At 41.8% G+C, this 25,065-nt stretch overlaps 1 protein-coding gene across 1 annotated transcript; it reads left to right on the forward strand.

Annotated features, from left to right (window-relative positions):
- The first annotated feature begins 21,627 nt into the window (after positions 1 to 21,627).
- On the forward strand, positions 21,628 to 22,742 carry LOC121980580 (NAC domain-containing protein 83-like). The gene is made up of 3 exons (XM_042532676.1): positions 21,628 to 21,892; positions 21,995 to 22,248; positions 22,338 to 22,742. Exons 1-3 carry the CDS (start codon positions 21,706 to 21,708, stop codon positions 22,578 to 22,580), a joined length of 684 nt encoding a protein of 227 aa, XP_042388610.1. The 5' UTR covers positions 21,628 to 21,705; the 3' UTR covers positions 22,581 to 22,742.
- Positions 22,743 to 25,065: the final 2,323 nt, after the last annotated feature.

Genomic DNA, 25,065 nt, shown 5'->3' on the forward strand with positions numbered 1-25,065 from the left:
GGAGCCATAAATTCATGGATAGCTTCAACCCAATTGAATCTAGCAAGATTCTCAAAATCATCTACTATATCTATAAAACATAACGGGACCTTATATGTACTAGAAGAAAATAAGACACAAACAAATATATGCAAAATAATAAAATATCATCTTCTCCTTCAACGTGATTGCCATAAAATTTAAGCAACTCCTCAATTCTTGATCTAGTAGCTTCTTTTTTGTTTGAGAAGTATGCTAGAAAGAGTTCACCGGATGCTTTATTTGAATTGATCGGAATCGAAGCTCCTCGGTCTGCAATACCAAGCAGTAATGAAACGCCTATTCTTGTGGAGGCAACTGGAACACCTGACCAAGTTAAATGATTAGTTGACATCTACGAATATATACATAAGTATTAGGTACACCGTGGGCCTGATATTATATCGTATCAAGCCCTCGTTTGCCATAAGACCCCACTATTAGTGCCATTAGCTGACTAAATTATTTACCTTTGCAAAATATTTTATTTTACTATACAACTACTTCATGATTAAATTACAAAATTATAAATTGTACCTGAGAATCTAAAGATTTGAGTACTTGAATCCCAATTTTGAAATATATTGGCCAATATATCACGGATATGCTGCATATCTTGTATGTCCAAAAATATACTAAAGGGTGACTGATCAATGCTATGTGTTGGTCATGTAAAATAACAGATCCATGATGCCTTCCTTTTTTTTGTGGATGCTTGAAAAAAACTTTTAAAGTGAACTAAAACAATGTTCCAATGCAATTTCTGTTCAACATCAACTGAACCTTATAATTTATAAAATTTAAAATTTTTTATTCATACTCGTTGAGCTTTTCAAAATCACAAAGTTTTAAAATCAAAAAGTTTAAGGTGATACCTTTATAGATATTTGAAGTGGAGAGGATGATACATCCGATCCACTTCTTTGCGCCATTATGAAAGGAGATTATTGACGGAAACCCTAAAACCCTTCACCGAAGCCTTACGAACACTATGGATTTTTAGGTCTATATGTTTGATGCCACTTGAGAGAGATATGAAGACATTACGTAGGGTTTCACTACTGGGACGATTTTGTTACAAAATTGGAGCTGCAATCAGAGAATTACGAACAACACCGAGGCATGCACGAGTTGACAGAGGGAAGGAGAAAAATGATCGCATATTTATTTTTATATCAAATTGCTTCAAAATGTAGTTTGGATGCCTAGGAAATCACGACTAAAGAGGGGATGTTGGCGGGGGGGTTAAAATAAAAATTACACATCATTTAATTATGTCCTTTGGTAAATATACAACTACGATATGCCTTTTGATAAATTCTTTTTTTTTTACATATGCTTTTTGATAAATTACTGATGATATTACTATGGTTAAATATTGAATGTACGATGATTAAAATATAAAGTATTATTGTATAAAATCTTATGATCGAAATTAGGCATCATAAATACTAAAATGTTAGCCGGTCAGTCTAACAACCATAATTTCAAACTCAACCAGAGTTAAATTCTTTTTACAGGTATTAAAGTCAAACCATAGGAGATATCGTGTTACCCGTGATTAAAGAAAAAGTAGCGTGTTTTTACGATATAAAAATAAATAAATAAATAAAATAAGAGAGCTTTTGATTTTTGTCCTACAAATAAACTTAATTATGCCTCTCGTTTTTTTTTTAACGTGGCGTGTCGAGTCAGCAGAATTTGACATATTTGAAATTTTTTAAAAATTCTGGTAGATTTCCCCCATATTTCAGAAATAAAAAACTCAAAAGCAAGAAAACATATTAAACAAATACTTTAGAATATAAAACCAAATTTAAAAAATAAAAATTATGAACTATTGAATAATATTTACAAATAAAATTTATAAATTATATTTATTCCGATAGTGAATTATCAGTGAGCTATCTTCGAGGTTGATGGGTTCCAATGGTTTGGCGATGAGTGAACTCCATAATTTGTACAATTATGATTTTATATTGAATCGATTTGAGGTCAAAATCAGATCGATCGGGATCAGATCGTAGAATCATACGATCTTATCAAAAACTCTTAAAATTTTATGATACATGATTAATAATTAGAAAACTATTTAAAAAACTTATATATATATATATATATATATATATATATATATATATATATATATATATATATATATATATATATATATATATAAACTAATAATTTAACTACATTACCATACAGTAACATTCAATAATATTTATAGATTTATATCATAAAATGGAAAAATATAAAATTTCTATTAACACAATAAGAATAATAACATTCAATATCAAGAATATTCCCTTGGTTTATAAGATAATTCAATTTAAAAGCCAATAAAGCACCTAACATAGCATAAGACATTGAATCCTTTGATATGAACACACACGTCTAAAATAATCTTCTAAAGATCTATTGATTCTATAGGGGAAAAGAAATAATAGAATATTATTAATCAAAAACTTACTTCAAAATAATTAAACAAATATTTAAATAATATCAACGCCCTAACCCTAATTCTGCAAAAGACGAAAAAAAGATGATAAAAAAATAAAATCTTCTAGCCTCTAAAAAAATTTTAAATGATATTTTTTTTTTTGTTTGAAACTAAGCAATTAAGGGTAAACCTTGAAACTAATTATAGTTCTCTGAATATTCTTCGATTTGATATATTATAGGTCACATAGTTCAATTGGAATCAAAAGTTATGATCTCTCAAAGTTTCCACTGATCCTGCTCTTATTTTGCTATGATCCTGTTACAATCCTACCAATCCTGTTCCAATCCTACTAATCCTACTGATTCTTCTTCGATCCTAATGTAAAAATCAATTCTACACGATCCAGGATTGATTTGTGCTTCTATATCATAAGATTGTACGGTCCTACGATCCAGGATCACGATTTTACAAACCATGGTGAGCTATGTACATCTCTGTGAAACTCAACGAGAATTAGAATGGTCAAGGTTGAACCTTGATGATCCGGTGGTAAGGTAGGGTTCGTCCGGCAGGTGGTCAAAGTGGTCAACGTTAGGTGGGTGTCCGATCGAGCGAACTACCTTTCCGACCATCAGATAGAGTAGCCGGCCCGACACTTCGACATCTCAGTCAGACACCGAGCTTTCGACGCTCATGAAGCTCAACCTGGGAGGCACGAAGGCTGAGCGTCCATCCCGCTCGACCGAACAGTGGATGCAGCCTTGACTCGACAGGTAGGACTCCTTCGCCCAACGGGGTGTAGCCGGCAGCAGCTCATCAGCCGAGCGGACGCTCGACCCAGCCGTTGCATCGCCCGGACGACCGACTGGCCGAGCGGCTCTCCCGCTCGACCCAATAACAGACAAAGGGAGCAGTTGATAATATCTTCCTGGGGATCAGTGTCATCGACAGGCGGGGTGGTCGGCGACATGGTCAGGCAGAGAATCGTACGGTGGAAGCTTCCACTATCACGTCAGGGATAAGCTCGGACCGTTAAGGTATGAAGTCAGACACGTTTTTCTGACACATCCTTTCCATGTATGCTTTCAGAAGCATACACACCTTGGGAAGCATGCACGCGCCTCTCGGGAGCCCTATATAAGGACCCCTAGACTTCAAACGGGGGTATGCTTTGATCACTGTAGCTACAGTTACACTGCTCCTTTCTTCTCTAGTTCATTCTTCATTCTCCTACTGCCGGTGATTGACTTGAGCGTCGGGGGCCATCGCCGGGGAACCCCTCCTTGGCTTAGCACTAACGACTTGTGGTTGCAGGCTCAGCTCGTCGGAGGTTCACGTCATCTTTGGTCGACATCCAGTCAACATGAGCGTCATCTCCCCAACGTCCGTCTACTCGCTCTCGGACAGGATCAAATTTGGCGCTATCTATGAGAACGCACCTGAATCTGAGCTGAGGAGATGGAAGAAGCTGGACGTCTCCACACCATGACGCTCACTCCAGAGGAGCTCGATGAGCTCATTCAAGTGCGAGCGGCAAAGATAACCGAACAGCAGCAGAAGGCACTAGCCGATCGGCTGGCGCAGCAAGCGACATCGGCCTCGGGCGGCCGGGTGGTACACGAGGACCAACTGGAGCAACTCTCCATATGGGGACAGAATAAAATGCCGACCGGGACTCCAGGAGAGGTTCCACCAGCGCCCATTCCATTTCACCGGGCGTTATTTCAGACACCCTCAGAGATTGCTCAGGCCAACCAAGACAGGGGCTCTTCTTCAGACAAGGCTCCCATGCGGGATGCAAGAAAAGGCAAAGCGCCCCGAGCTGATTCGTCGCCCGAGCAGATCAACCGACAATTTTCCGAAGTCATTTTGCAAGATTCGCTACCGAGGCACTACACCCTCTTGGCGATCGGGGAGTATAACGGGTTGACTGACCCGGACGACCACCTTGGTAAGTTTGATAACGCCACCACTCTTCATCAGTATACAGATGGAGTCAAGTGTAAAGTGTTCCTCACCACTCTCTCTGGCTCGGCCCAACAGTGGTTTCGGAGGTTGTCGGATGGGTCAATCAGAAGCTTCAAGGACTTCTGAACGACTTTCCTTCACCACTTCGCGAGCAGCAGACGTTACCAGAAAATAAGAGTCAGCTTGTTCTCCGTGAAGTAGGGCGAGAGGGAGACCCTCCGAGCCTACATCCAGCGCTTCAACCAGGTGGCAATGGATATCCTCTCGGTTTCATCTGAGACCATGATGAACGCGTTCACGCAAGGACTCGTGGACGGAGACTTCTTCCGATTGCTCGTCCGGAAGCCGCCCCGCGACTACGACCACATGTTGAAGAAGGCTAATGAGTACATAAATGTGGAGGAAGCCTAGACGGCCAGAAGGAAGGAGGCTCCATCAGAACCATCAGCGCCAACCGAGCGATGGTTGTCGTCCAACCATCAACCGCCAAGAGGACCATGAACCGAAGGAGTGCGACCACACCAGGAAGCAAGGCCGCACGCCATCCAGCATGTTGCCGCAAAGCGGCCGAGACCCAAGGGGAAGGTATGGACCCCTTTGTTCTGCTCGTTCCATCAGTCTGCAACTCATAACACCCGCGACTGTCGCGGGTTCAATCCGGTCGCCCAATCAGCGTATAGGAGTTATCATTGTCGATCCCCCTCTCCCGACCGGCGACACGAGTATCATCATTCCGAGCGGCGAGAAGAAGCAAGGCGATCCCGGAGGCTGCCTCATAAGAGGAGCGTAGAGTCGGCGATAGCCGGGCAGGAGCGAAACAGGCCATCCGCTCAAGAAGAGGAGAACAGGAGCAATGCTACCCGAGGGGAGATCAATTTCATAGCTGGCAGGCCGACTAACGGAGATTCCAACTGATCTAGGAAGTCACACGCTCGGCGGTTAGAAATCCATGCGGTGGGCTGCAGTTGGGAGCAGGCCAGCTAGCCCAAGATCAGCTTCGGTCCCCGTGATCTCGATAGAGTTGAAGTGCTACACGACGACACACTCATTATTCGAGCAGTAATCACCAATTACACTATTCATCATATATTCATTGACATAGCCAGCTCGGTCAACATCATTTTCAAGAAGGCGTTTGACCAACTCCAAATTGACAGAGGTGAACAACTGCCAATGACGACCCCTCTATACGGGTTCACCGGCAATGAAGTTTTGCCGATCGGTCAGATCAAGATGGCCATCTCGCTCGGGGAGGAACCACTTTGGAGGACAAGGGCCACCAAGTTCATCATAGTAGATGCCCCCTCAGCTTTCAATGTCATTGTGGGCCGTCCTACCCTCAATGAATTCCGAGTAGTCATTTCAACCTTCTGCCAGAAGATTAAGTTCCCGGTAGAAGATCGAGTTAGAGAAGTAAAGGGGGATCAACTGGCCGCTCGGAGATGCTACGTCGAGATGGTCAAGACCGAGGCAAAGACCACTCGGAAGACACCCCGAATGGAGGTAAACACCATAACCGAGAAGCCCCCTACTTTAATTTATGAAGAAAATAAGGAAGTACAGATACATCCGAACTGAACAGAGGTGACGCCTTTCATAGCATCTGACTTGGAGGTCGAACAGAAGGCCGAGCTAATCAGATGCCTTCAGCAGAATCATGATATCTTTGCGTGGTCAACGCATGAGCTGCCTGGCATTTCCCTGAGCGTCGCACAGCATGAGCTTCCCCGTCCGATCCAGGCGGCACAACATTGCTTAAATGCGTCGGATCAGAGGACGTCGATTATATACTACAAGAGGTTCATCAAGGCTCCTGTGGGGGGCATCGGATAGTCGTTCGCTAGCAAGGAAAATTCTAATGGTCGGGTACTTCTGGCCGACTCTACAGGAGGATGCCGCTCGGACAGTAGCTAACTGCTTGTCCTGCCAGAAGTACCACTATATCTCCCACCGACCGACCGACCGAAGAGATGAAGGCTTCCACTGTGTCGTGCCCGTTCGACCAGTGGAGCATGAATATTGTGGGACCCTTCCCCATGGCGACCAGTCAGCGAAAGTTTTTGCTCATTGCAGTAGACTACTTCTCCAAGTGGGTTGAAGCCGAGCTGCTGGTAAAAATAACTGAGCGGATGGTCCAAAAGTTCATCTGGCAGTATATCGTCTATCGGTTCGGCATTCGGTGCCGGCTTGTCTCAAACAATGGTAGACAGTTCGCCAGACAAAGACCCAAAGAGTAGTGCGAAGAGTATGACATCCAGCAGGCCTTCACCTTTGTAGCATACCCTTAGAGCAATGGACAGGCTGAAGTTGCCAATCGGGAGATCTTGCAAATTTTGCGAGTTTGGCTCGACCATATTGGGGGGACCTGGGTGGACGAGCTCCCTGGCGTGTTATGGGCAATCCGCACTACCCCTAAGGAAGGCACGGGTGTAACCCCTTTTCACCTCGTATACAGCGGTGAAGCGGTCGTCTCGGTTGAAGTCAGGGTCGAATCCAGTCGAGTACAGCACTACAACGAAGATAACACCGAGCGGAGGCTTCTTGAGCTGGACTTCATGGAGGAGACGCGTGACAAGGTAGTCGTTCGGTTGATGGCTTATAGGCGAAGGATGAGGCAGAACTACAATCGATGAGTGATCCCGAGGTCGTTCTAGGTCGGCGACCTCATGTGGAAGAAGGTGAAGCCGGTCGGTGACGCCACTAAACTAGAGGCTCCGTGGGCCGGACCATTTAAAGTCGTGGAGAAGCTCTGCTCTGGCGCCTACTACCTAAAGGATGAAGACGAGCGGCAACTAGAACGTCCTTGGAGCGTGAATCATCTCTAGCCCTACCGAGCTGGATGAAATGGGGACCAATGTAATTAAAGTGTACTTTCCATTTTGCCTATTTCCTTTGAGTGCAGGGTTAGAATGAAAAAAATAAAGGTTACCAAAATTCTCGTCGAGCGGCAACGTTATACCCACGTCTTCATCGACGGTCGAGCGGCGACCTTAAACCCATGTCTTCACCAAATCGTTGAGCGGAGATGTTAAACCCATGTCTCCATCGACGGTCGAGTGGAGACCTTAAACTCAGGTCTTCACCAAATTATCGAGAGACGACGTTAAACCCATGTCTCCATCGATGGTCGAGCGACGACCCTAAACCTCGATCTTCACCAAATCATTGAGAGGCGACATTAAACCCATGTCTCCATCGGCGGTCGAACAACGACCTTAAACTCCTACCTTAGAAGATCGTCTAGCGGAGACGTTAAAACCCAGAGTCGAGCGGCGACTATAAACTCCGAAGGTATAATCCCAGCGAATCTTTCAATAGTAAAAGTACGGTCGTAACATCCGATCGAAATTATACAGCCAAGTACTAGCAAAAAAGATAGCATGTGAGGAAAAAGCACAAAAAGGTTTCATTGATGACAGGTTAAACACTGGCGAATGACAGGAGTACATTCAAAGCTTACAAAAAATATACTTTACAAGCCCCTTGCTCACTCAATATAATCAAATGTTTCGTCGGGAATGGACTCGAGGAGCTGGACACGGTCGACATCCTTGTCGGACAGAGCTTCAGAAATATGGGCATTCGTCTTAAGCTGGATGAGTGTAGCATCAATGGCCAGCTCGAATGAGTGGACGATCCGGTTGGTCACCTTCTCCAAGAATTGGTCCGAGCCGAGGTATTCTTGCTTCAGAGCCATGAAGCGACCTGGCTCGACCTCCTGATAGGCAGTCAGAGCAGCACGGGAGACCTCCAGCTCCTGTTCAAGGCGCTTCACTTGGTCTTTAAGTTCCACCTCTTTAGTCGAGCGACTCTCTCATTCAGTAGTCAGCAGACCCTTTGTGTTCTTCAGCTTCTCGGCCAACTGCTGAGCATCCTGGTTTTTCTGCTCCAAGTCGGCGATGGCTCGTTGTTTCTTTTTGGAAGGCAGCTCGAATTTATGAGCGTAGGTCTTCAATTGAGCCTCGATCTAGCCCATCCTACTGGCCTGTTCGGCCGACTTTTGCTGCTCCTCAGCAAAAAGTTGTTGGGCCTTTTTCAGGTCGGCCTGTAGGCGGGTGGCCAGCGACCCCTGGGAGGAGGAAGCTCTGGAAATTTTGAGCTTCTTCAGCTCGTCCTCCACCTGAGCCAATCGTTGGCACATGGCGATATTCTCCACCTAGAATTGCAAGCAAGGATTAGTGTCGATCGGAGGTAAACTAGGAGTTGATAGTCGAAAATACTAACCCCGGTGGACATCTCCAGGTGACTATCGGTCGGCGCGCCAGGGGGCTTCATCGCTGCTCGTGCCCTTGCTTCTTCCTAGATGCGGGCGAGCTGACCACGAATGTAGACTTGATACTGGAGAGAGCTGGACTGGTTGCCCGGTGCCAGAAGGTCCTCTGTCAACAGGTGGAGCGTAGCAGTGATGGATTATTGTCCGCTCAGTGCCGATTGAGCGGAGGCCGACGGGCCGAAAGCTTGAGCAGGAGGGGCCGGCAGAATAGCGGACCGTGTCAACTTCTGCCTAGTTGGCGGCAAGGAAGTGATCGGTTGAACGGCGAGCGGCTCCGATAGCTCAGCCAAAGATGGAGTCCGCTCGGAGGAAGTGGCCTCCACTGTTGCGGGAGCGGCTGGAGACGGGGTGCCTCCCCCCGCAGAAGCTTGGACAGCCGAGGTGGCGGATCGGGAAGGTGTGTCCGTTCGGCGTCTCTTGCGGACGAGCGGTACTTCATTGCCCAAAGACCCTGAACCCTCAGTAGGGATGATGGGTGGCGCTTCTCGGATCGATCCTGGGTTGGTCGCCCCTCCCGCGCTGGGCGTCCGCTCAGCGGTCCCGTCACCCGCAGTTGCGGTGTAATATCCCAAAACTAATTGTTTTAAATTAAAAGTAATTATTTAATTAGTGGGTATAAATAGAATGGAGTTTAACTTAAGTGGTCAGTTTTAATTATGTTAATTAAATCAGATATGGTATATCCGAACTTAAATAACTTTTATGACCTAAATATGCATAAAATTTATTTAAAAAAAAAGAAGAGAAACTTGGTGATGTAAATTATAAATCTTGTATGACTTGGATGAGTGTAAAATAAATACATAAGGTTATTAAATACCAACAATATAGATAAAGGTGTAAATAATTAAAATCTAACCTAGCTAGATTATTTTAAAATAATAATAATAATAAATAAATATGTTTTCATGAATAATTTATCAGGAATTAAGTTGATATGGATTTATGGAGTTTACTGGAATTTTTATGAATTTTTAGGGAATTATGTTAAATTTTAAGGGGTATAATTGAATAGGAGAAAGCCTATTTAGAAATACACCAATTAAGGTGGGAGTTAATTGATCTAATTCGCCTAGGTATAAATTCCCTAACCTAAGTTCAGCTCATTTCCTCACGCCAAATCGCCGAACTCTTCGTTGCCGGTCTCGGTCGCTCCGACGAAGCTTCCGCCGAGGATCGGGACTTCTGCCAAGCAGTTCCTCACGCCGGCGAGCAACGGGGGACACAACGACGAGACACAGGGGCATTCACGTATTCTCTGTTGGCGCAACCTCACGAGCTAGGGATTCGGCAGCGACGTGGGAAGGAAGAGGCAAGTATCAGTCCTTTATGAATGAGTGAGATCGGTGAGGTAAGGAGGTAGGAACGTAGAAGTTGTGAATCGTTCACTCAGTTAAAGTGATTGGTGAAATGATTTAGTTTTCATTCTGTAAGGTCTCGCTTTGGTTGGGGATCTCGTTGAGGTTTTATTTGCGTGAATGGTGTGGTTTCTGTGTTTTTCCACAATTTCCGTTGTCGATGGAGTCTAAATTTCCGGTAGACTATTCTTTTGTGAATTCTGTGGATTTATCTTGCCTGGGAATGATTGGATTCGAGTACCGCGAGGATGTTTTTGATTTGCATTGGCTGTAGGATTTCTGCTTGTCAAAATGTCTGAATGAAATATGGATATTGGATTGCATTGCAGTTTGGATTTCCTGTGGTGTTCATGCCTTAGCTTAACGATCTTGTAGGGTTCTGATTTCGAATTTGTGAATTCACCAAGTTCTATGATGATTTGTGATTGAAGTGGTTTTTATTCGGTTTCTCTTGGTCATCCTGGTCCTGCGATTCAGTTTTGGTAGTTTTGGTTGATTGCGACGGTGTTAGATTTGTTTTATGTATCTGGGAGTTTGGAAAGGCTTGACAGGATTTCTGTAGAGGTTAAGTTTTGTGCTGTTACCGTTTTTGTTGTGGTTGAAATGTTCTCGGAGCTGTTCTGTTAAATTCTGCGGTGTTCGAAAAGAATTGGAGAAAATACATAAGTTGCCTTATTGGCTGTTTTGAATTCTCGGTTGGCTGAGGTTTCAGTTTGGGTTTCTATGCGAGTTCATTCTGTTTTCTCTGGAGTGCTGATGTTGAACCTATATTGTGAAGGACTGTGCTGAAGTGTGAAATTGCAGCTTGTTGGTTTGATGTTGCGATCTTTACGGATTTTGTGTGATTTCTTTTATAAAGAATAGGTGACTTGGTTTAATTTTGAAGGGTTGAATAGTCCATATGTTGAGGTGGGAGTTTGGTGAGAAGTAAAAGGATTTAGACCGTATATGCTATTGTTAATGAAATAACTTCGAAACGGATGTCGGTAAGAAAATATAACACTGTTTGTTTTGTCATGATTATTGCTACTGTGAATTAGTTTTAATATTTGTGAGCAATCCTTTATTTTGTCATACTTGAGTTGAATTATTCCTCTGTTGATAAGTTTTCATTGCATATGGATATATGCTTAAGGAATAAATGAATAGACTATGGTTAAAGGAACTGATATGGAAGGAATGATTGAAAAATGCTATGAAATAAGTGATTGGAATTTATTATGGTTATATAAATCTTATGTGGCTAATTGGATGTGTATGAGCATATGTGGTAGCAGTACGGGATGGGTGACCCGGGATGAGCTCCGGGGAGGGCCTATCCAAACTTGACTGATATGGTTAGCTTCGGCTATATGACTGGATGCATGTTCTCTACGAGGTACCTCTAGGTTCATGAGACTGTTGACTGACTCTAATTGTGGTTACCGGATATGTGACATATTCACCTTATTAGCTACGTAGGAACATTGTTGCATGTTATATCTTTCTTATGTCGTACCTGGTTGTGCTATGTTTTCTTTAAAAGGCTTCTAGTTGCTATTTCCACTATCTTATGGATATCTTCATACTCATATTGGTCTGTACTTGCTGGGTCGTAGACTCACCACATTTATATTACTGGTGAGGATGACTTCCAAGATATGTTGGAAGACCACGGACGGAGTAGACGAGGAGGCGGGATGGACGCATGGTTCTGTCCGTTGTCCGGGAGTGCAGTGCATACGGGATCTACCGCGAGAGATTTTCATTTTCTTTGTCATTCGGGTGGGGAATGTTGAGGGGTTATTGTTCTTATCGATATACATTTGTTGATATAGTCTTGTCTATTGGTTATGATAGTTCTGTTATGGTTGTTGAGAGAGAGATTGGTAAAAAAAAAAAAAAAAAAACTTGGGACGTTTCATGCGGTTTCCGCAGCTGTGCCCTCTTGTGAGCCGACAGGGGTCAAGCCGAGCCGCTCCATCTCCTTGGCAGCAGCGCTTCAATCTCGGCTTGCTTAGCCTTCATTATGTCGACTGCCCGGGTGTGCATCATGATGTCGGCTGCAAAAGGAAAACAAAATCAGTTAGACTAAAAGGAAGAAGGTTGGAAATTTCATACCTAGGCTGCTCGGGAGCTTCGTTCGGGTCGGACTTAACTCGAACGCGTACATCACACCCTCTAGTAACAGCTTGTGAATGTCGAACTTTAGGTCGGCCATCATGTTAACAGCGTAGAGGTAATCTGGACGGGTCTTGTATTTCTTCAGATCAGGTTGAGTAGGGAGCCTGACCTACCACTTGGTTTGGAAGCAAGGCCGCTCGGGCAGTCTCAAATAGAAGAAGTACTCCTTCCAGTGTTTGTTGGAGGAGGGCATCTTGTCGAAGAAGACCAGATCGATGCGAGATTGGAACAGGTAAGTGCCCAACTCAGACTGTTTGGGGTAATAAAAGTAGTGAAAGACCTGAAGAGTCAGTGGAATGTTGTGCACTCGGAACAACACTACCACGCCGCACAGCAGGCGGAAGGAGTTAGGGATGAGCTAGGAGAGCGGAACACAAAAATAGTTGTAAACCTCGGTTATGAAGGGGTGGATGGGGAATCGAAGATTGGCCACAAATTGGTCTCAGAAAAAGCAAACGACGCCGATCCACGGGTCGTTAGGCCGGTCGGACGGGGAGGCTAAAACTATTTCATGGTCGGATGGGAGGTCATAGGCATTTATCAAACTCGCAACATCACTCACATCGAACCGAGTCTCCATGGCGGTGTACCAGAGACCGGGAGCGGTGTTGAACGGTTGCGAGGAGCTCGCCATTGCTAGGAAACGAAAGGGCAGAAAGTTTGAGGAGAAAGATGGCCGGAAAACATAGAAGGTTGGAAAATACGGTGGTAGAAAAGAAGCAGCGGGAAAGTAGCAATAGGGAGGGAAAGCTTACGAGAGGGAGAGGATCACCGCAGGAAGTCGAGGATCGCCGGAGCACCGCACACAAGCAGAAAGTCGGAACGCTGGATGCAAGTAAAATTGCTGGAGCAAAACCATCGGAAAGCATGAAGAAAGCGTAGAAGGGAAGACAACGCTGAGGCTTTATAAAGATGGGCGTGGCCGAGAGGAGCCGCCCGATCTAGGGCACAGAACTCGGAGCGCACATCCGGCCATTGAATTCGAACCGCCAAACATCACATCAGCAGCTGTCACCTTGGACGTGCAGCGACTACGCCGGCGACACGTGGCGTCCTCCCACAGGGCAGCATTTAATGAGCGTGGGCGCGTGCTCGACCTTAATGAAGGCGATTTACACGTATTCCAAGGAGATTTGGGTGGCATTAGCATTGACCGCCCGTCTCGCATCCCTCCAGGAGCGATGAGGAGGAAATCCAAAGTATAAAGGCTCAACGCGTCGATCGGCAGAGAAAGATCAGACCCATTGGTCGATCGATCACCAGACTACTTGTCCAGTCAGTCAGACTTGCAGCCTCCTTCGACTAGACTTGAGGGGGAGGCGTGTGTTCTGGTGGTAAGGTAGGGCCTGTCCGGCAGTTGGTCAAAGTGGTCAACGTTAGGCGGGCGTCCAATTGGGCGAACTACCTTCCCGGCCAGCAGATAGAGTAGCCGGTCCGACACTTCAATAGCTCTGTCAAACACCTAGCTTTCGACACTCATGAAGCTCAACCTGGAAGGCACGAAGGCCGAGCATCCATCCCGCTCAACCGAACAGTGGATGCAGGCATGACCCAACAAGCAGGACTCCTTCGCCCGACGGGGTGTAGCCAGCAGCAGCTCATCGACCGAGCGGACGCTCGGCCGGCCGTTGCATCTCCCGGACGACCGACTGGCCGAGCGGCTCTCCCGCTCGGACCAATAACAGACAAAGGGAGCAGTTGGTAACATCTTCCTGGGGATCAATGTCATCGACAGGCGACGTGGTCGGCGGCATGGTCAGACAAAATCGTACGGTGGAAGCTTCCACTGTCACGTCAAGGATATGCCCGGGTTGTTAAGGTATGGCGTCAGATACGTTTTTCTGACACATCCTTTCTAGGTGTGCTTTGAGAAGCGTGCATGCCTTGCGAAGCATGCACGCGCCTCTCGGGAGCCCTATATAAGGACCCCTTGACTTCAAACGGAGGTATGCTTTGATCACTGTAGCTACAGTTATGCTGCTCCTTTCTTCTCTAGTTCATTCTTCATTCTCCTACTACCGGTAATTGACTTGAGCGTCGGAGGGCCATTGTTAGGGAACTCCTCCCTGACTCGGCACTAACGACTTGTGGTTGCAAGCTCAGCTTGTTGGAGGTTCACGTCATCTTCGGTCGACATCCAATCAACGTGAGCGCCGTCTTCCCAGCATCCGTCTACTCGCTCTCGGACAAGATCACTTGACTTAGCCACTTCAATGCTCAAGTCAGGCCTCTAGGAGCAAAGAGGGAGAAAAGGAGCAAACAAGAGAAGGAAAATTTGAATTGTTTATGCATGTACCTATGCCTGCAGGAGCATACTCTTATTTTTACTACTTTATTAACGGGTAAAATGGTGCCCACACCCCCACTAAGCCACGTTTTATTGAGGGAATGTCACATCGTGCTCCACTCTTTGCCCCTCACGTAGCCATGTTGTGGTTGAGGGGGTGTTATGCCACACGTTACGCTACCTATGCCTCTTTGACCTAGGTTATTGAAGAAATTCAAGTAGTGGTAGGTCATGAGATGCAGAGCATTGATGAGTCAAGAGTGGGTGCAACCGAGTATTGAGGAATCGGGTGTGGCTATGTGGGGAAGTTCGGAGTTGGGAGCAGTTGAGTGTCGAGGAGTCTGGAGCAGTTGAGTTGCGAAATAGATCTCATAGAAGGTTTAGATCAAATCCACCCTATTGGTGCAATTCACATTAATGATCAAATCTTGGTTTTGATAAATGATAAATAAATTAAAATTAAATGTATTGTGTGATCTAACATTTTACCAAATGTGCAGGACTTGACTGGTTTGACACCAAGTTAAATTCAACGATATTTTTTTTTTCTCATAGAGAGAAGACTACATGAGTCTAGCTTATAAGTACATGTACAAGCTATAGGAACTGTTATATAGGCTTAAAATTGACTCTCTTTTTTTATTGAAAATTTTACTATTCCAATTCGTTCTTCTCTTTCACTTCCTTTGTTTTCCTCTATACTATTGAAGGATAGTTCTTGATAGATGTGATTACTCTCTTGAGTAAATTTGTATTTTACTTCATAAGTCTAAAATATGTTATTATCAACTTTATGTACCATATCCTGATTATTTATTACATGCAAATCTAAGTTTGAGAATCCATGTTACACAAAAGTTTCAATTTAAATAAACTTTGGAAATTTCTGTTGGTAATCATCTATAAAAAGTTTATATGGTTTGATATGATTTTTAGGTGCAACAACTCTGCCAGTTTTAAAAATCATGCCCTATAAATCATGCTCTATTCCTTTTTAAATTCTTTTGAGAAAGAAAATAATTATCTAGAAAAAAGTCTTGCTATTTGATGTTTTCATTTGTGTTTGTAAACTTTAGTTGTTCTCTGCTTTGAAGGTCAAAGATTGTAACATACTTTTTTTTGGAAATGTATATTTGCCATAACAAATCTTTTGTGGAGTCATTTATATTTTTTAGCAATTACTTGTTTTGATTTTATGTGTTGGGAATCAAAAAATGTATAGTTTGTAAGTTTTTAATGGACATCTAGAAGAATTTTCATCTTCTAAATGACAGTCGAAGTTTATTTTCTTCAATAATTAACTACCTTTCTATTCTTTGTTAATCAACTCTTCTATAGCATATTCAGGATTAGAACATGGAGGTTCTTAATCTAGTAATTCACCAACTGAGAAGTAACAATCAAATACAAGCTTACTTTTATCGACCTGAACATAACACAAGATTATGACTTTGTTAATAGTTTTCCAAACACTGTGAAAGCATCTACCTCACCATCCACAAGATTCACAACATGTAAACGTGTCAGTGCAACAACTGATTATTGATGTTGATTAACATATAAAGTTGGTTGATTTATTTTGTTACTAATGGTGTTTGCTTTGTTTGGGCACATATACCGTTATGGAAATATAACAACAAAAACTTTTTGTTGTTTGCTTTGTAATTAACAATAAGCGAAGACTACTATTAAGTACAAATGGAATGATACTTTGTATTTTTCTCGTTTGGTATGATATATAATATTTTGAAATATTTTTGTTAATTTTGTATTTTCATTATTTTATTTCACTTCTACAAATATATGCATTGTATTTGTAGGTGACAGATAGCTAGATTTCTATGAATCAATATAATAGTTGAAGATGATCCATCCAGTTGAATTTTTATTTTACAAGATTTTGTTAATTTTAAAATTTAATATTTTGAGTGTATGTGTAGGTTGTTTTGGATGTAAAAGACTTATAATTAGTATTGTATTTGTAAATTTGATTCAAATGATTATTGGATAAATAAAAATATCTATTAGCCCATTAAATTTTATTTTATAATTTTTTCTATTCTAAATGGTAGATGAATTATGATGATGTATAAATATTAAATTTAAGTTATATATTCTAAATAAATATTAATGATAATTTTTAATATCTTTATAAATTATTATAATGATATTTATTAATGTCATTATAAATTAGTTAAGGTGGCATTTATAAATGTCCTTAAAATATAATTTTTTTCCTAACATTTTAGATTATCGTTATATCTTTTATTTTGTGACACATTTGAAGTTAGCATTGATATTGTATAACGACATCATAAAATGTCAAGAATATGAAGAGGGTCTAAGACGACATCACTTTATAGGGTATTTTTTCGATGATGTCACTAAAACTTAAGTGTCACTAAAAATATACTATAAAGACATTATGTGTATCACAATAAACTAATTTTCTTATAGTGTCACTAGCTAATCTATCCGAGGGAGAGAATAGAATTTCTTTGGACATGCCTTGTTAAGGTCCCGAAAATCCATGTAAATCTATCATTTGCCTCCAGATTTATGTACTAGTACTATATTCACTAGCTAGGTCAGGAATTGGACCTATCGAATGTGTCTTTCTTCTAATAATTTGGTAATCTTCACTCAGATTATCTTGTTTTGATGAAACCCAAAATGTCACTTTTTTTCTTGACTAGTTGAGCTTCTAGTACAATATTGAGTTGATGCTCCACTATAGTAGGTGATATGCCAGTGACTTCTCAAGTAGACTAGGCAAAAATGTTTTTGTTGTGGGTAAGACAAATGGTCAGTTTTTGCTTCAACTTGGGAGATAGGTCAACTGCAATCTGAGTGGTTCGATCTGATTGTCCTAATCTGATTTGTACTTCCTCTTGCCACTCGACTGGTCGAGATATGGGTAGGTCTTGGAGAGTCTAGACTTCTGCCCCCTGGTTTCTCCAAGTCTTGCGTAAGTTGGATAACACTATCTCAACATAGCATTTCTAGCTACAATCTAATTTTCCCTGACTTTGCCAACTTGATCACCCACCGAAAACTTTTACCTTCTGGTGGAATGTGGAAACAACAGCTCGAAATGAACTCAAAGCTTGCCTTACCAAGATAACATTGTATGAAGAAGAAGCATCAACTACAATGAAGATGGTCTTTCGGGTCCATCGTCAGGGTTCTTCTCCCAAGGACAATGAGATTTTTTCGAGCAGCTGCACTTCATGTTCGGTGGACCCAAATAGGGTGGTGGACATTGGTCAGAGCTCATCCTTATCAATCTGCATCAGATTTAAGACCTCTTTGAACAACACATTGATTGAGCTCTTGATGTCAACGAATACTCTAGCCACGTCGTAGTTGGATATAATTGCCTAGATCATTAAGGAATCATTATGGGGAGTTGGGGAGTAGACACTCCTTCTAAATCTATGTACCTAAAGTCGATCAAGGTACCTTCCTCTCGTTCCCTTCCCGTGTTGACTCAATAGCTCTCGAGCCTTTGACTGTGGGTTTTTCTAGCTCAATTCGAATATCTATCTGTTGTGCCTCCTAAGATCATGTTAATAGTGGCCCGATGGGGGCATTATCACTAGTGTTCTCTTGGCGAGTACTTTGGAGGCATCGGGTCGGCTCGTGGGACCTCCTAGGTAGTGGATCAACTAGGCAGCTTGATGGGTCGTCCGAGTTTTCATGTCAAGCATATTTAGCCGAAGAATTTTGAGTCAATGTCGGGCAATCTTTTGTTCACCTGGCATTGCTCGACTGCCTTATGGATTTCTCTAGAAAATGGATGACACTCATGTGTGAAATGACTAGGTGTCTGGTGATAAGGACATACACAAGTAGGTTTCTCGGGGGTTTGTTGACTCGGTTCAGTAGATAAAACTGGGATCTCATTTATTGTCTACACTACCTTTTCCCCTACTTGGGCAGGGGCATAATTGAGGATCGAGAGTGGTTCTTTGTTCCGATGGAGTGGATGGGGAGCCTTGTGATCCTACCGAGTGGCCATGGGTGTCGGCACGTTGACATCATCTCTTCAAGCTAGTTGTACCTCTTCCACATGGACGTTCTTCTTGGCTCATTCTAGGAGACTGTCATAATCAATAGGGGGTCTCTTCACCAAGGAAATGAAGAATCTCTTTCAAATCATCCTTGAGAGAAGACACTCATCAATACTTCTAAGGTGATGGATGAGATCAAGGGCGACATGGTTGAACCACTGGATATACTCCCCCTGTGTCTCTTGGCTTCATTTATATAGGTAGAGATTTGAGATCTAATGATATCATTTGTTTCCTATTGGGATGTTGCAAGAAAATGGTTCAAAAGTCATCAAAGGAGTGAATGGAAGTGGACAGGAGTCAGCTGAACCACCTCTACGTTGACCTCAAGAGGGTTGCCAAAAAAACTTGGCACTTAACTTTATTCGTGTACTGATGCAATAGAGAGACATTATTGAAGCAACATAGATGTTCTTTAGGGTCTGATGATCCCGTTTACTGTCCAAGATTTAGTGGTCAAAAATTATGTAGCAACTCCTCAAGGATACCCCTAGAGAAGGGGGGTGCCTCGAGTGTTCCTTTCTTTAGCAAAACAGGGCACTCTGCCCCTATTGAGATTTTGAGGAGGCATTTCCCCGACCATGGATTCATGAGACCATTTCGCTCGTTATATTGACGTCACGACGGGAGTTGTGGGCCGAGCTCAAGGCGTCTTGACATGAGTTGGGGGTACCTAACTAGGGATTTGAGGTATCTCGGTAGTGGTAGAAGTCAAGGTCAGCAGAGGGTGCATTTGCAATACTTCTTGCACCATAATAGTGACAAGTTGGTTGAAGTCTTCCTTCGTTATGGTGATAGTTTCCCCTAGTCCTTTTTCATCAGTGGAGTCACGATTTTCAACAATTTTTCCCGGTGCCAACCATCTCAATGTCTTAGCTCGGATTTTCCACAAACGATGCCAATTTATTCTAGTCTAAGATAAAGACAAGTGAACCTCCGATGAGTTATCTTCAAGGTTGACAACCAATTGTCTAGCAATGAGTGAGCTTCGTAGATCTCTGTAAAACTCAAAGAGAGTTAGAATAGAAGTCAAGGTGAACCTTGGTTCGATCACTCCCAATGCTCAAGTCAAATAGAAGTAACCCCACTCTTTGCCCCCATGTAGCCACATTGTAGTTGAGGTAGTGTCATGCCACACGCTACGCTACCCATGCCTCTTCTACCTGAGCTCCTGAAGGAATCGGGGAGTGATTAAGTAGAGGGAGGTCATGAGCGACTGAGCATCGATGAGTCAGGAACAGTTGAGTGTTGAGGAATTGAGGAATTGGGAGTGGTTGAGTATCGGGAAATCCGGAGTCGGGAGTAGCTGAGTGTCGAGGAGTCTGGAGCGGTTGAGTCACGATCTCGATCCTGAAGAGAGTTAGGATCAAATCCACCCAACTTTGGTTCCACTTTAAATGATCTTGTCTATAACTTATAGCTCGGCTTGACTTTTGATTATTTTACCTGACTTTTGATGGTTTTACTTGACTTTTGACTACCCCAATTGTGCCATGTGTAGACCGACCTAATCTTGTCATATCAATATTCACCAATAAAACTCTTAGCAAACTTATTAATAGACAAATAAACTCTCAAAAATAAGCAAACGAGCTTATAATATCAAGCTCACAATCAATCAAATAAATTTAAAATAATAAAACGTTTTGAACAATTAAATAAGTTTGATTTTAGAGGTTAATAATATCTAAACGAATGAAACTTCACCAACTATATACTTGAACAACTATTTCAACTTATTTTAGACTGACTTTACTCAATTAACTTATCAATTAAATATAAACAATAACATAATACTTCAACAACAATATATATCATACCTAACAATTTAATTGGCCACAGGGCTACGATAGACCTTCTAAGTAGTTAACTAAACATCTAAAATTTGAATCCTAACTGCAGCATACTACAAGAATTTTCCTCTAATGGGATCATAATTCTAAGAATGTTGATCGTTTAGATGGGTTTCCACAAGCGCTATATGATTTATCTTAGAGGCTGATAGAAATTTTTATGGGGCTGAGACAGTCACCTACAGAATTGATTCACAGCGTTGGATACTTACAGTAATATATATATATATATATATATATATATATATATATATATCTTAATTAGAAAAATTGTACTTTTGACAACTATGCTTTTTTAACTCCAACTGATGTCTTATGGCACAACACACATCATCTCCCCAAAATCTGAGCTGATCGTAATCATACGAAAACAGCGCAGAAACAAACAAAAATTATGCAACTCCAATCAATCAGAACCTCATCGCCTTAATCTCGTGTTAAGAGTGGGCTTTGACATCTCCATGAGATCAGAGTCCCTTTTGGCCTGATGGAGCCCTAACTTTCAGAAACAGAGGTATGGCTCAATGATTGAGAGACTTTTGTGACACAGTTGAAGGTGTGAAACAGCTTGTGATCCTAAGTTAGTTTATCATGTTGAACTAGGCAGGTTACAGTTTATCCCTGTGGAAGCATGGCACCTCCACAAACTGAGCTATTCAGTGCTGAAAGGTGTGAAGTAGAAGCAACAAGAACAGAAGAAGCTGTGGAGCACAGTTAAACTAATGGATCTTGAATGCCAAATGACTCTGTGCACTGGTGTGGTCCATGTTACATCCCCACCGCCACCCAAATTGGCTCCATTTCCCTTCCCTAAAGGTCATTCGAGGATTTGGAGGACTACCAAACATGCCTTGCCCACATGCCCTGCTCTTCTTCTTCTTCTTCTTCTTCTTGCTTCTGCCACTAGTTCATCTTTAGTTTTAGCAAAAGAACGAGAGATGAATAGATTGGATGACCCTGTGAATCAGTATACATAATTTAATTACCAAAGAAAAGTCTCTTAAAAAGTATCTAATCAAAGAGTTTGAGATTCTACCTTGTTGTTTCTTCGTTTCTCCCTTTGACATTTCCAAGAGCTATAGATTCTTCAATCGCTTAGTAGCATCAACACGTCAAACCTTTGAGTCTGGACCACGTCACCTTACTCACCTTTTGCTATAAGACTTCCTCCACCTCTCCCTGCTTTGAAGCACAACTACTCCTCTTCGATCGGTAAAAGTACTTCAAGCACAAAGAGGAGAGGAATTTAATTCCTTTGGTTTCAGTATGGAAAAGCCAGTTTTTGCAAGGCATGGCAGTGTGTTAAGGCTGCCCCCTGGGTTTAGGTTCGACCCGACTGATGAAGAACTCGTGGTTCAATACCTGAAAAGGAAGATAAACTCCTGTCCCTTGCCGGCCTCAATCATCCCTGAGATCATCAATCTCAGGAACTATGATCCCTGGGACCTTCCTGGTTAGCTACCTCCTATTCTAGAAATTCTAACAAAAAGGAGTTTTTTTTTCTTTTTGTTTTGTTTCTCTTTTCATGGATTTAATTCTCAGATTAATGCCATAGGAGGATGCAAGGAGGTGAAGTACTTTTTCAGTCTCACAGATGTTAAATATTCAAGCCATGGCCGATCGAGCCGCCCTGCGGGATTGGGTTACTGGAAATCAGAGGGGAAGGAGAAGCAGGTGATGGCTTCTCAGTGCAACCAGGCGGTGGGGATGAAGAAGGTTTTGGTGTTCTACCACAGAAAGCCGCAGACTAGAACTGACTGGATCATGCACGAGTACCATCTTGTTCCTCAAAGGAATCACTCCACTCATGTGAGCTTTTAGTTCTCTGTAAATTAAATCTTACTATTTCTTCTGAACAAGTAGCTCAGGAAGAAATAATTCTGATGATCAAATTGCAGAATTGTGTGGTTCCGAAAGGCGATTGGGTGCTCTGTCGGATTTTCAGAAGGAAAAGAACAGCTGAGATGGAGAACGGTGATGAACATGGTGGAATCATAAATGAGGATACTAATTTGAAGGATTTGGTGAGAAACAGAAACCTAAGACCATCTTTATCCTCCTCCTCCATGGATTCTAGCTGTGTGACTGAGTTCTCTGATGGAAATAGTGATGGAGAGGAAGCTAACTCAGTAAGAACATGAAGTTAAAATCCATGACAAAGAAGCATGGAGATCTACTGTATCATTACTTGAAATAAAATTTAATTTTCAATGTTAAGTCCTTAATTCCATCAAAAGGCAAGTGTTTTTCTCATGCATATATTAATTGCTGACAACCTAATTAATCAAGAATATTTTCCACAAGATTATGGTTTGATCATACAGAAGTAAAGATGAGAAGATAATGTTGATCTCCAAAGCTCTCATTCTGACTTTTACTCCAAAGTCACTTGTGTTTATATTAGTCAATGAGCATGACGTCTCGAGGAACTTGACAAGAAAGAATAAGGACAGTCGTCGCCTGTTTCAATGGAAGTGACCCAGTTGTTTCGAAATGTACAACTGATGAAGCTTCCACCCTGATGACTCTACTGCAGAAACTGATTAGTTCACGCAAGAAAATTAAGGCTTTCATGTTAAAGAAACTGAAAAGAACCTGCAGAGCTGCAAATTGTGCTTTTGAATAGAGCCGACCAAATTAAGTTTCTTGTGAGTCTGGCTTTGGAATCACCATCGATGGTAAGGAATATAATTGTCTCCGGACAGCAACCTGTGAGTGCAGTAATGGATTATTGACTTGGAATTTTCACAAGTCCGCTGGCAAAGTAGAAGACGTGATCGCTTGGAGTTTGGCTAAGCATCATCAGTTTGAAGAGGGAAAGCCAGAAGAAGAAGAAACCACTACAAAGCTAGAGAAGAGAAAGAAATGAAAGAACGGTGATGGGACAGTGAAAGAATTTTTTTTTTTTTTTCATTTAAGCATAAATTGATCTTGTTTTACTTTCTATTTGATTCATCGAGTGGACAAGAACAATTTATGACTGGAAAATTCCAGCCAAGTTGTAGGAAATTTACATATCCAAAGGGCATATAGTTCAATAATATAAAGGGAAAAGACAAAATAGCATTTCTTTTTTCTTTTTAATACCAAACCTATGTTATTTTTTTTAAAAAATGTTTCATAAAAAAAAAACTCAAATCAATTAGATTCATGTAGTTGTCGCAAAATGATCATGCTCAGTTCAGGCTCTTCACATAATGTCCTTAAATTATATAAAAAATTATATAAAAAAAGATAAATTATAGGATCAACTTATAATGGATAATAAAGACTTAGGAGTGGGAAGAGTTTTTCCCTTAAAACATGCACCTATTGAAAATTAATCTCTATCCCATTGTAATAAATATGTTACCCTTTAATTAACACTACAACAAATTTGTTAAAAGACAACACTATAAAGACAACGATTTTTGAGGGAACTGTTGTTAATTTGACAAAAGACAACGATTTTTGACAAAACCGTTGTCTTTTAGCTCTAAAGAAAAACAAAAGACAACGATTTTTGTAAAAACCGTTGTCGTTGAACAAATTGTTTTATAATCAACAACACATTTTACAACGGTTTCCTAAAACCGTTGTTTTTAAGCGCATTTTTTAGAGGATTACACATTTTACAACGGTTTTTAAACCGTTGTAAACCTAATTCTTTTATTCCATTGCCCTTGTTTAATGTCTTCCCCTCTCCGAAATATATTTTGGCGCGTGTTTTCCCTCCCTCATCCCGCGATCTCTTCGGGAACCCTAGACAACTGTGTCTTTCTCCTCTCCTCATCCCGCGATTTCTTCACGTTCCCTCTCCTCACACAATCTCCTCTTCCCGATCTCCTCACACAATCTTCTCCACTCCTCACACGTTTTTGCCTTCCACCCCTTTGCACGAATCCCTCTCCTCAAAACTCCTCTCTGGCTAAACCTCTCTCACTGAACATCTCCGACGAACCCCTCTCCTTGAACCTCTCCTTCGAACTCCTCTCAGACTAACCCTCTTCCGCTGAACATCTGAACAAGCCACCTTCGTTCCCTTTTCAAATGGGGTGAATCCATAGTTACACTGATATAACTCAGGTATGGCTGGAAAAACTCTTTCATCATTTTAGAAGGGTTTATAGTATTTTTTTCATCTTCTTAGAAGGGTTTAGAAAAAATGATGCATTGTTATATGGAGTTTGTAAACAACATACAAAAAGGTTTTTATTTCCCTACTTTGGTAAAGTATATCATAGTAGTTGTTTCACTTATGTGAATTGAACAAATTATCTTGATACCAATCAATGGAGATGGACCTTGTAATGTCTCCATGAATGTCTTCAGAATTTTATAGGCAAGTCTGCATTTTCAGTTTCAGGGGCAGATCAGGAACTCATGTGAGTCCCTTGATTTGGTTAGCTGTGGACCATATGCAGCAACTAAAACAGGGAGACATCTGGTACCTGTAGTGATAATGGAAATTAAAAGCTAAAAGACACAATTTGGAAATCAAAATATATCAGAAACATCATGCTACCAGGAGCAATATTTGAACACAAGTTATTTTTTTTAAAACAAGAGAAGCTCAACTAAAAAGGAGATGAGGAAAACGAATATACTAGCGATGCATTTAAACACGCTACTTCTGGTTTTAAATTT

The sequence above is a fragment of the Zingiber officinale genome, chromosome 5A (assembly GCF_018446385.1).
Source record: "Zingiber officinale cultivar Zhangliang chromosome 5A, Zo_v1.1, whole genome shotgun sequence".
NCBI lineage: Eukaryota > Viridiplantae > Streptophyta > Magnoliopsida > Zingiberales > Zingiberaceae > Zingiber > Zingiber officinale.